Here is a 12,544-nt window from a genome sequence, read left to right on the forward strand (position 1 = left end):
GGGTAGGAGGTAACTGCGGTAGATATGAACATGTAGGTAGGGATAAAGTGACTAGCCAACAGGATAGATAATCAACGGCAGCAGCAGCAGCAGCGCCCTCCTGTACTCCCTGTTCATTTCTGCGGGGCCAAGTTTGCAGAGGACACAACAGTAGTAGGCCTGATTACCAACAATGATGAGACAGCTTACAGTCAGGAGGTGCGGGCCCTGGCGGAGTGGTAACAGGAAAACAACCTCTCCCTCAACGTCAACAAAATGAAGGAGCTGATCGTGGACTTCAGGGGACAGCAGAGGGCGCCTGCCCCCATCCACATCGACGGGACCGCAGTGGAGAGGGTGAAAAGCTTCAGATAAGTGACAATCTGAATTGGTCCACCCACACAGACAGTGTGGTGAAGAAGGAGAAGCAGCACTCTAACTTTTAGATCAGGTTGTATAGTTGTGTATTGTTAGATATTACTGCAATGTTGGAACTAGGAACACAAGCATTTCGTTACACCCAGAATAACATATGGACCAATAAAATGTTATTTTATTTGATATGTGATGAGTCAAAAGGGTCAATGAAGATAGTTAAATATTTAACCAAATAGCTACCTGGACTAACTATTTAGCAGCATTATGGCTTACGCCTCGATCACACAGACAGCGTTATTGTGCAAAATGGTACGCACTATTACCTCTTTATGTGTGCAACAAAAGTTCAACATTCACCTTCTGCTACCATTTCTGTCAAGCCGGCTACGCATACAGTTTGATGAAATATGTTCGATAAATCCAAGGTATGCAGCACACAGAACACACTGCAACTGCATTCCATTGGAAATGAATGTACTTCTGGTTTACCAAAACGCAACGACGCTGTAGGAGAGAGTGGTGACTGCGTCCTGAATGGCACCTATTCCTAACGTAGTGCACTCCTTTTGACCAGGGCCCATAGGGTGTCATTTGGAACACAATCATGGTGCCTTCATCCACCATCTTATGTAAGAGTGAGAAAGCAAAAGAGGAAACACTGTTTATCTAAGAGGTCTATTTTAAGAGCTCCCGGATTACTGATGAGAATACCGTACCATCTTAGTACCTCAGAGACAACACTCCCAGGGCTTTGTTCTGACTGGGATCACAAGTATTTTTGTACATCCCAAATGGCACCCTACTCCCTGTATAGTGCACTAGATTTAACTAGGGCCCATAGGGCTCTGGTCAAGAGTTGTGCACTATGTAGGGAACAGTGTGCCATTTGGGATGCAGTCTTTGAGACGTCTGTATTTATAAGATCATAAACTGCAGAGCAGTCTTCTACTCTGCAATAACCATCATCTCCATGAAACAGAAACCTGGATGCAGCCGACCACAAGAGAAGATCTACTGCTCAACAAAACCTGCCATGAAGGTACTTATTCTACTCTAAATGGTAGATTTATTTCTGCAGTGTTTCTGTTATAAAACACTGCTCTTATTAGTGTCAATAAAACAATTTGATCTTAATCAAGATCAGCTTTGTCCTGAACGCAGCGAGCACTAGCCCTCTGAGCCAGCTGTCCTGCTGCCTTTAGGAAGGGGTTAGCGATTGGGAAAACAATCTGTGGTGTGTGTGTGTGTGTGTGTGTGTGTGTGCTTGACTCTCATCAAATGCTCTCTTAATGAGAGCACAGTCTGACAAGCCATTTAGAATCAATCAGAGTCTTTTCCTTGAACATTAACCAGGTTCCTGCCTCTTTCACTCACTCACACACACACACTCTCTCTCTCTCTCTCTCTCTCTCTGTTTCTCTCTCTCTCTCTCTCGTTACGACCGCTCAATGTTAGCCACAGATTTAACCATACTGTCACGGGTGTCATATGGATTGGACCAAAACGCAGCGGGAATATGTATACTCATCTTCTTATTATTAGGTAGAAAGAAGGAAAACCAAAACAAAACACATGTATACAAAACCAACGACGATAAACAGTCCTGTAAGGCTTACAGCTATACAAGGAACAACTACCCACCAATCCCATAGAAAAACACCCCTCTTAAATAGGACCTTCAATTAGAAGCAACGAGGAGCAGCTGCTTCCAATTGAAGCTCCACCCAATAAACACCACATAGAAATAAACATACTAGAACTAACATAGAAACAAACTAACAAGAACATAGCCCAACAAACCCCGAAACACTCCAAACAAACACACCTCTGCCACGTTCTGACCAAACTACAATAACAAATAACCTCTTTTACTGGTCAGGACGTGACACATACACTACCCTGCAGACCATATTTTACAGCTGAGCTAGACTCATATCCTTGAGCATGTGTCCAAAGAGAAACAGACCAAGAGAAAAATAAACGGACCTGTTATAGCACCATTGTGTGGTCGATATCAATTTTCTTGCGTATTTCCAGTCCTCACAGTGTTTGGAACATGTGTACCAAGTTTCGTTACAATACCAATATCCGGGACTGATTTATATGCATTTATGTGACAGACCACGCCCTCGTGAATGTTTATTTGTCAGTTGCGGCAATGTTGTTTGACGTACTAACCTGGATTATAATGCGCTTACAGACCTTGGTCTATAGATTTCAGATATCAAGTTTGGTGAAGATCGAGTCATTCGGTGCCAGAGGAGTAATGTTTTAAGTGTTTTTCACAAAATAAAAAATGGTGGAAAATCCATCATAACGAATTTTATGGGTTCTTGAGGCAAGTTTGTTCTGTGTGATGAGAGGGAAATATGTATAACATTTCATGACTCTAGGTCATACAGGATGCGGGGGCTGACCTTTCAAAGTTTGCATTTTCAATCGCTTGTTATAGAGACACTATGTGGCCAATCGGCATGGTATTGCATGAGAGGGTGTGGCTCTTGGGCCTTTACCATGTTGCTAAGTTACACAATCCTGGGCCTTTTCATCTCACAGCAATTTTTTCACCAAAACAGCAGAAACAGGAACATAATAATAACAATAAGGAACTGGAACAAATACAAGAGAGTTTCACCAGTTTCGCAGCTTCAACCCCAAATAATAAAATATAAGAAAACTATCATAAAGTAAATGTCTCAGCAGAATAGAATAAACATTTAACATCAATATAATACAGGAAGGGATCCTTTATAGTCCAATATTTCCAAGTGTATTGGGGAAGGGGGAAAGTATATAAACTGAGCAGTATAATAAGTCTGGTAGCAGCAGTTGTGATGTGTGTGTAGCATGAATGTAATATATATATATATATATATATATATATATATATATATATATATATATATATATATATATATATATATATATATATGTGTGTGTGTGTGTGTGTGTGTGTGTGTGTGTGTGTTTGCATAAGTGAGTGCATGTGTGCTAAGGTGCAGAGAATCAGAGCAGGTGGTCGGTCCAGTTTAAGTGTTCAGCAGTCTGATAGCTTGTAAATAGAAACTGTCTCTGAGCCTGTTGTTATCAGACCTCATGATCCGATACCGTCTGCCCGACGGGAAGGGAGAGAACAGCTTATGGCTGGGATGTGTGGAGTCCTTGATGCTGTGTGCCTTCCTCAGGCACTGTTTCAAGTAGATTTGGTGGAATGCGTGGGAGTACGGTCCCTGTGATTTACTGGGCCGTCTTCACCACCCGCTGGAGGGCCTTGCAGTCATGGCCGGAGCAATTCCCATACCAGGCCATGATGCAACCAGTCAGGATGCTCTCGATGGTGCAGCGGTAGTTTTTGGAGAGGACCCGGGGCGGCATGCCACATTTCTTCAGCCGCTTTAGGAAGTGGAGACGCTGTTGCGCCCTCTTGACAAGAGTGGTGGTGTTGTTGGTCCATGGCATGGCTGGTACCCACACTCTTACCAACCTCTCCATGCCCACTGTCCTAGTGCCACAGACTTGGGGTGGATCTCAATAGTGGGATTGAAGGGAAGGAGATTAAGGAAGGGGAGCTGCTTTAGACTATTGAGATACACCCAGGGCCAGAGACAAATGCTACTCCTGGCTGGTATGGGCTGTCATCCAAATCCCTGCCCACTGTCTGTGTAGGATCATAGGACTGTCTGTGTAGGATCATAGGACTGTCTGTGTAGGATCATAGGACTGTCTGTGTGGCATCATAGGGGTGTCTGTGTGGCATCATAGGGCTATCTGTGGTGTGGCATCATAGGGCTGTCTGTGGTGTGGCATCATAGGGCTGTCTGTGGTGTGGCATCATATGACTGTCTGTGTGGCATCATAGGGCTGTCTGTGGTGTGGCATCATAGGGCTGTCTGTGTGGCATCATAGGGCTGTCTGTGGTGTGGCATCATAGGGCTGTCTGTGGTGTGGCATCATAGGGCTGTCTGTGGTGTAGCATCATAGGACTGTCTGTGTGGCATCATAGGGCTGTCTGTGTGGCATCATAGGGCTGTCTGTGTGGCATCATAGGGCTGTCTGTGGTGTGGCATCATAGGGCTGTCTGTGGTGTAGCATCATAGGGCTGTCTGTGTGGCATCATAGGGCTGTCTGTGTGGCATCATAGGGCTGTCTGTGGTGTGGCATCATAGGGCTGTCTGTGGTGTGGCATCATAGGGCTGTCTGTGGTGTGGCATCATAGGGCTGTCTGTGTGGCATCATAGGGCTGTCTGTGTGGCATCATAGGGCTGTCTGTGTGGCATAATAGGACTGTCTGTGTGGCATCATAGGGCTGTCTGTGGTGTGGCATCATAGGGCTGTCTGTGGTGTGGCATCATAGGGCTGTCTGTGTGGCATCATAGGGCTGTCTGTGTGGCATCATAGGGCTGTCTGAATGAACAAGCCTTGCGTGAGCTCAACTCTGGGGCCAGAGAGTCTACTGTGTTTCTGCGGTTGGAGAAACAACTTTACTCAGGTTACTGCTGAAGCCATTAGTAGTTGTTATGTCAGACCACAAACTCCAATTGTATTATTATTCAAGCCTCTCCACGATGCAGCAATCATCTAAATGTTTATTCTAAGTTTGATTCCACCATAGAAAACAGAAATGTATTTGCAATGTTTATCCCAACTTTAATAACAAAGATGAACCTCATTTCAAAGTTATTCTAACGTTGAATGAAAAATTATTTGTTTTTAGAAGCTGTGCTTCACTCAAAAGGTATGTCTTCATCCCAAATGGCTCCCTATTCTCTATTTAGTGCACTTTGGGCCCTGGTCAAAAGTAGTGCACTATATAAGGAATAGGGTACAATTTGGGACTATACCTATGTCTCTGAAGGCATGCATGGCTGACACTTAAAAGATTTCATAACGAGTTAAAAACACTAGTTGAGACCTTGCCAGTGATATTGGAACCACCTGCGTTCTGTGTATGTTAAAACTACACACGCTAGTTCCATGGATTGTGACGGCAATTTGGGGCTTGGTTGGCTGATCCTTATCTTTAGGTCTGTCTCTGGGTACTGTGTGTGTCGGCCTGTCTGTCTCTGGGTACTGTGTGTGTCGGCCTGTCTGTCTCTGGGTACTGTGTGTGTCTCGGCCGGTCTGTCTCTGGGTACTGTGTGTGTCTCGGCCGGTCTGTCTCTGGGTACTGTGTGTGTCGGCCTGTCTGTCTCTGGGTACTGTGTGTGTCGGCATGTCTGTCTCTGGGTACTGTGTGTGTCGGCCTGTCTGTCTCTGGGTACTGTGTGTGTCGGCCTGTCTGTCTCTGGGTACTGTGTGTGTCGGCCTGTCTGTCTCTGGGTACTGTGTGTGTCGGCCTGTCTGTCTCTGGGTACTGTGTGTGTCGGCCTGTCTGTCTCTGGGTACTGTGTGTGTCGGCCTGTCTGTCTCTGGGTACTGTGTGTGTCGGCCTGTCTGTCTCTGGGTACTGTGTGTGTCGGCCTGTCTGTCTCTGGGTACTGTGTGTGTCGGCCTGTCTGTCTCTGGGTACTGTGTGAGTCTGCCTGTCTGTCTCTGGGTACTGTGTGCGTCGGCCTGTCTGTCTCTGGGTACTGTGTGCGTCGGCCTGTCTGTCTCTGGGTACTGTGTGCGTCGGCCTGTCTGTCTCTGGGTACTGTGTGTGTCGGCCTGTCTGTCTCTGGGTACTGTGTGTGTCTGCCTGTCTGTCTCTGGATACTGTGTGCGTCTGCCTGTATCTGGCTCTGGGTACTGTGTGCGTCTGCCTGTATCTGGCTCTGGGTACTGTGTGTGTCTGCCTGTATCTGTCTCTGGGTACTGTGTGCGTCTGCCTGTATCTGTCTCTGAGTACTGTGTGTGTCTGCCTGTATCTGTCTCTGAGTACTGTGTGTGTCTGCCTGTATCTGTCTCTGAGTACTGTGTGTGTCTGCCTGTATCTGTCTCTGAGTACTGTGTGTGTCTGCCTGTATCTGTCTCTGGGTACTGTGTGTGTCTGCCTGTATCTGTCTCTGAGTACTGTGTGTGTCTGCCTGTATCTGTCTCTGAGTACTGTGTGTGTCTGCCTGTATCTGTCTCTGAGTACTGTGTGTGTCTGCCTGTATCTGTCTTTGTCTGATGCTCTGAGAACCTGTCCTCTCTCAAATGACATTCACTTCTGCCAGAACACCTACAACACGAACTCCCATTCCCTCTCCAATTCATTTTGGTCTGCGTCCCAAATGACACCCTATTCCCTATAGAGTGCACTTCTTTTGACCAGCAAGTAGTGCACTACATGGGGAATAGGGTGCCATTTACGACGCATACCTAGTGTGCAGGAGGCCTTGTCAGAAGGGGAACAAACAACCAGATGTCTAAATAAGACAGTAAAGGAAAGGTTTCAGTTAGAGGGACACGGTCGAGAGGAGAAAACAGTTACGCTGTGCTTCCACCGTGTTTACCTCGGCTTCACATTTACTACAACAGGATGTTGTTACAGGAACAGAAACATCCGATTGGTCGTTAACAAACATCCTGGGTGACAGAGGATGTTTGGCTTCACTGGACAATGAGAAACGGTGGGAGGAGTATGTTCATGTGTTTACGGGTAAGAGAAGAACACACAAACTAATGCATGCATGCACGCACGCTGGCACACACCCACATACACGGCCCTAACACATCTGGACAAGAGGAACACCTATGTGAGAATGCTGTTCATTGACTGAGTTCAGCATTCAACACTATTGTTCCCTCCAAGCTTGACACCAAGCTCAAAGCCCTGGGTCTGAACACCACCCTCTGCAACTGGATCCTGGACTTCCTGACGAGCAGACCACAGGCTGTGAGGATTGGCAACAACATCTCCTCCACACTGACTCTTAACACAGGGGCTCCCCAGGGGTGTGTCCTCACTCCTCTGCTGTACTCCCTGTTCACCCACGACTGTGTGGGGACACCCACTCCATCATCAAGTTTGCTGACCACTCCACTGTTGTAGGCCTGAGTCAGCCTATAGGGATGTGAGTGAACTGGCAGGACAACAAGCTCTCCCTCAATATCAGCAGAACAAAGGAGTTTATTGTTGACTTCAGGACGCAGATGAGGGAACACGCCCCGATCCACATCAACGACACTGCAGTAGAGAGAGTGAACAGTTTTAGGTTCCTCCACGTCCACCTCGCCGAAGACTTGACATCGACCAACAACACCACCGCTCTTGTCAAGAGGGCACAACAGGATCTTTACTTCCTAAGGCAGCTGAAGAAATTCAGCGTGCCACCCTGGATCCTCTCCAAATACTACCACTGCACCATCGAGAGCATCCTGAGCAGTTACCTCACAGCCTGGTATGGGAATGGCTCTGTCTACGACTGCAAGGCCCTCCAGCGGGTGGTGAAGACGGCCCAGTACATCACTGGGGTGTGTTCCCACCCATCCAGGACATCTACTTGAAATGGTGCCTGAGGAAGACAGTTTCTATCTACAAGTATGCTGAACACTAGAACTGGACTGACCATTTGCACTGACTTTCTGCACCTTTGCACTTACTCACATCACAATTGCTGCTAACAGACTTGTATTTACTAATGCTAATACTGCACAATTTAAACACTTGCCCCCTAATCCCCTCCTTCCCCAATACATGTGTAAATATTGTACTAGAATTTGTGCCTTCCTGTATTATTACTTATGCTAAAATGCTTATTTCTATTACACTGAGCCATTTACTTTATGTTTATAGTCTTAAATTGTATTATTTGTTATTGTTGTTGCATTGTCGAGAAGCAACCTGAAAGTTAGCATTTCGTTGGACGGTTATACCATGTGTATCCTGTTCATACAACTAATAAAACTTAAAACTTGAACACACACACACACAAACAGGGGTATGCTAATGAGCGTGTATCGTTACATGACAACAGAAGTATGTTCCTGGCAGTATCGATCATTAGTCAAACATAGAATGTAAATGAGTTGTTGTGATTGGCCTGAACTTCAACCCAGCCAGACAGTCAGAAGAGGATTGCCTAATGTGTGTTATATTCTCACCTTGGGGGACACGGCTCGGGGTTGCAGATGCGGCCAATGACTGGAGGGCGGCTGGAGGGGTCACAGTGAGAATCATCGAACTCCTCTCCTCCTCTCCTCCGGCTCACACACCTGACCACCGCTGTCTGTCTCCCTGGGGGAGAGGGGGAACAGAGTTAGAGAGAGAGAGGGGGAGGGTGGGCAGGCTTAGAGAGAGAGGGGGGGGGTGGTTTAGGTGGAGAGCAAGGGAGAATGACAAAAGAGAGAAAAACAGAGAGGTAAGGAGACTAAAAACAGAGAACAACACAGCGAGGGCGAGCTGAGAGAGGGAGAGCTGAGAGAGGGAGAGCTGAGAGAGGGAGAGCTGAGAGAGGGCAAGCTGAGAGAGGGCGAGCTGAGAGAGGGCGAGCTGAGAGAGGGCGAGCTGAGAGAGGGCGAGCTGAGAGAGGGAGAGCTGAGAGAGGGCGAGCTGAGAGAGGGAGATAGTGGGGTTAGAGAAACAAAGAGGTCACACACGGACACTGAGATAGAAACAAAGCATCTACAAAGCATCTACTGACTACTTGTTCTTCTTCTAAATGAATAACAATTTTGTTTTGGGGGGAAACTAACTCAATATACTTTAAAATCACTGAAACCAAATCCAAACTGTGTAGAAATGATAATGGACCTATATTCATACAGTTTCTTGACTGTTTAGCTCGCTAATAATCACTAGACAGTCAGGGAGCGCTGAAAATTCCCCGATGGATAGAGGACTATGATTTGCAAAATTTTATGGCAAGGAAATATACACAATTTTCAGTGTGGCCTTCAGAACTTCATTAAAGAACAAATGCGGCCCCCGGGGGGGAATGAGTTGGTCACCCCTGGCCTCCTGTATATGACTATGAGAATCCCATCCTGTATAAAATACATCTGAAACTTTAATAAGAAAGCCAGGGTAATAGTAAAGGAGTTATTTGAGTCATTACCAGTTTTATCATGTAGACAAGGATGTTGCATGTTTGGGATAATGCTAGAGTACAACCCTTTTTAGTAGTGTTTGGAATTTAGAATTATACCTAGGGTAATGTTTAGGATAATGTTTGTATTAATGTTTGGGAATATGTTTTGATTGACTTTTTGGGATAATGTGGCAGTATTATTTCGGATAATGTTGGGGAAAATATGTTTGGTATGATGGTTGGGATAACAATGTTACAATGTTTGGGACAACGTTTGGGTTTCGCTGAAGCACCGGTGCATCTCACCTGTAGCACAGGAGGCCGAGCAGCCACTAAAGCCCCTGTAGTCCCAGTGGTGGGGCTCCTCACCCTGGGTGTGAGGGCCTTGAGGATCCTGGAGGTCAGGAGAGAAGCCTGGGCCTAGAGTACAGGCTCCCCCATCGCAGGGCCTCTCCAACTGGGGCCGCTCTTCGCCGCACTCCTCCTCGGGCAGGTCCACCTCCGTCTGGGTGAAGGAGAGGAGGACACGACACTTCAGCTCCCGTGTCTGTTTCCCGAGCCCACAGGTGACGCTGCAGGGAGACCACGGCCCTGGGATTAACCTGGAGAGTACACACAGAGAGGAAGACTCAGCGAATGGAGTTGGGTAACACTGATATGAACACAGATTAAATTGTATATGTCCGTTTTTGACCGTCAAAAGTAAAAAGCATCTCTACTTTTTTCGTAAGAATTAAGTCGTTTCATACAACAATTTAAAAAAAACTGACAATTTGTATGTTTTTTTTTCAAAAGAACCTTCAAAGAACCCCCTGTATACAGTGCCAGAAAGTATTCAGACCCCTTGACATTTTCCACAATTTGTTAGGTTACAGACTTATTCTAAAATGTATTAAATAGTTTTTTTCCCTCATCAATCTACACATAGTACCCTATAATGACCAAGCAAAAACAGGTTTGTAGAATTTTTGCTAATTTATAAAAATAAAAACAAAAATATCACATTTACATAAGTATTCAGACCCTTTACTCAGTACTCTGTTGAAGCACCTTTGACAGCAATTAAAGCCTCACATCTTCTTGGGTATGACGCTACAAGCTTGGCACACCTGTATTTGGGGAGTTTCCCATTCTTCTCTGCAGATCCTCTCAACCTCTGTCAGGCAGGATGGGGAGCGTTGCTGCACAACTATTTTCAGGTCTCTCCAGAGATGTTCGATTGGGTTCATGTCCGGGCTCTGGCTGAGCCACTCAAGGACAATCAGAGACTTGTCCCGAAGCAACTCCTGTGTTGTCTTGGCTGTGTGCTGAGGGTCGTTGTCCTGTTGGAAGGCGAACGTTCACCTTAGTCTGAGGTCCTGAGTGCTCTGGAGCAGGTTTTCATCAAGGATCTCTCTGTACTTGGCTCTGTTAATCTTTGCCTCAATCCTGACTAGTCTCCCAGTACCTGCCGCTGAAAAACACCCACACTGCATGATGCTGCCACCACCAGGCTTCCTCCAGACATGACGCTTGGCATTCAGGCCAAAGAGTTGAATCTTGGTTTCATCAGACCAGAGAATCTTGTTTCTCATGGTCTGAGAGTCTTTAGGTGCCTTTTCGCAAACTCCAAGTGGGCTGTCATGTGCCTTTTACTGAGGAGGGGCTTCCATCTGGCCACTCTACCATAAAGGTCTGATTGGTGGAGTACTGCAGAGATGGGAGAACTTTCCAGAAGGACAACCATCTCCACAGAGGAACTCTAGAGCTCTGTCAGAGTGACCATCGGGTTCTTGGTCACCTCCCTGACCAAGGCCCTTCTCCCTTATTGCTCAGTTTGGCCGGGAGGCCAGCTCTAGGAAGAATGATGGAGGCCACTGTGTTCTTGCGGACCATCAATGCAGCAGAATTGTTTTGGTAACCTTCCCCAGATCTATGCCGACACAATCCTGTCTCTGAGCTCTACGGACACTTCCTTCAACCTCATAGCTTGGTTTTTCACTGACATGCACTGCCAACTGTGGGACCTTATATAGACAGGTGTGTGCCTTTCCAAATCATGTCTAATCAATTTAATTTACCACAGATGGATTCCAATCAAGTTGTAGAAACATCTCAAGGATGATTAATAAAAACAGGATGCACATGAGCAACATTTTGAGTCTTATAGCAAAGGGTCTGAATACTTATGTAAATAAGGTATTTCTGTTTTTTTATTTGTAATACATGTACAAACATTTCTAAATACCTGTTTTCACATTGTCATTATGGGGTACTGTGTGTAGATTGCTGAGGATTTTTTAAATGTAATCCATTTTAGAATAAGGCTGTAACGTAACAAAATGCGGAAAAAGTAAAGGGGTCTGAATACTTTCCAAAGGCCCCGTATGGTTCTAACTAGAACCCACTAGGGTTCTACCAATAATAATTTTTTAATCAAAAGGTTCTTCCTAGAACCGTCTGTGAAGGGTTCTACCGAGAACCTTTTTATCTTTGGGGGGTTCTTCCTATAACCCTCCATGAACCTTAGACTTTAAAATGTAATTAGTTATGACAATACATTGCATGTAACATAAGGCCTTTATTTGAGGGCCTAATTATTCCCTAACACAGGAATATCCTGGTTTACAGGCCACATCAGGCCTGCAAGTCACATTAAACTGGCATTATATTGGAATCCAGCCAGAGTTAGGATATCCTGCAACCTGCATTCAGAATGAATGCCAGGATAGGAAAGATTGAATACTGAGACTAACTCAATCATCTAAACTGGAACAACCATCTCAGTAACGGGTGCAATAAATCCAATTACTAACATATTGGATTCATTTAGAAAACTGTATGTTATTTATCTTTGTGTAGCATAAATGAATCAACCAAGCAATGCACATGCAAAAACATAGATATTACAGTAAAACAACAATTCTGAAAATCTCGCTGCAATAGAGCATGCTGGGAAATTGTATATATGGTTCTATGTAGAACACTTCTTGCCTTCCAAAGAATCATCAAAGAACCCTTTCTTCCAAAAAGGGTTCTTAGGATGTTAAAAGTTCTAGGTAGAACCCTTTGCCTTACAAAGAACCCTTGTCTTCCAAAAAGGGTTATTCTGATCAAAACAGTTCTTGGTAGAACCCTATCCCTCCGAAAATAACCCTTTTGGAACCCTTTTTTCTAAGACTGTAGGAAAATCATGCCATTTGGAATGCAGACTAACACTGAATGACAGACACGTTCTAGCTCAGCCAACCTAACACAGACCGACTGGAGTCCAA

The 12,544-nt window shown here is 45.4% G+C and overlaps 1 protein-coding gene across 2 annotated transcripts in view; it reads right to left on the reverse strand.

Annotated features, from left to right (window-relative positions):
• adamtsl3 (ADAMTS-like 3) overlaps positions 1 to 12,544 on the reverse strand; it is a 229,605-nt gene that overhangs the window by 47,437 nt on the left and 169,624 nt on the right. Inside the window, exons 16-17 of one of the 2 annotated variants that reach the window (XM_029720791.1) lie at positions 9,597 to 9,892; positions 8,365 to 8,497 (exon numbers count right to left, since the gene is read on the reverse strand). In XM_029720791.1, coding sequence (XP_029576651.1) covers positions 8,365 to 8,497; positions 9,597 to 9,892 — 429 coding nt within the window. Of the gene's footprint in view, positions 1 to 8,364; positions 8,498 to 9,596; positions 9,893 to 12,544 lie in introns of those variants that run through there. The other variant, XR_003870383.1, reaches the window with a different exon arrangement.

Source organism: Salmo trutta, chromosome 29, assembly GCF_901001165.1.
Source record: "Salmo trutta chromosome 29, fSalTru1.1, whole genome shotgun sequence".
In the NCBI taxonomy this organism is placed as follows: domain Eukaryota; kingdom Metazoa; phylum Chordata; class Actinopteri; order Salmoniformes; family Salmonidae; genus Salmo; species Salmo trutta.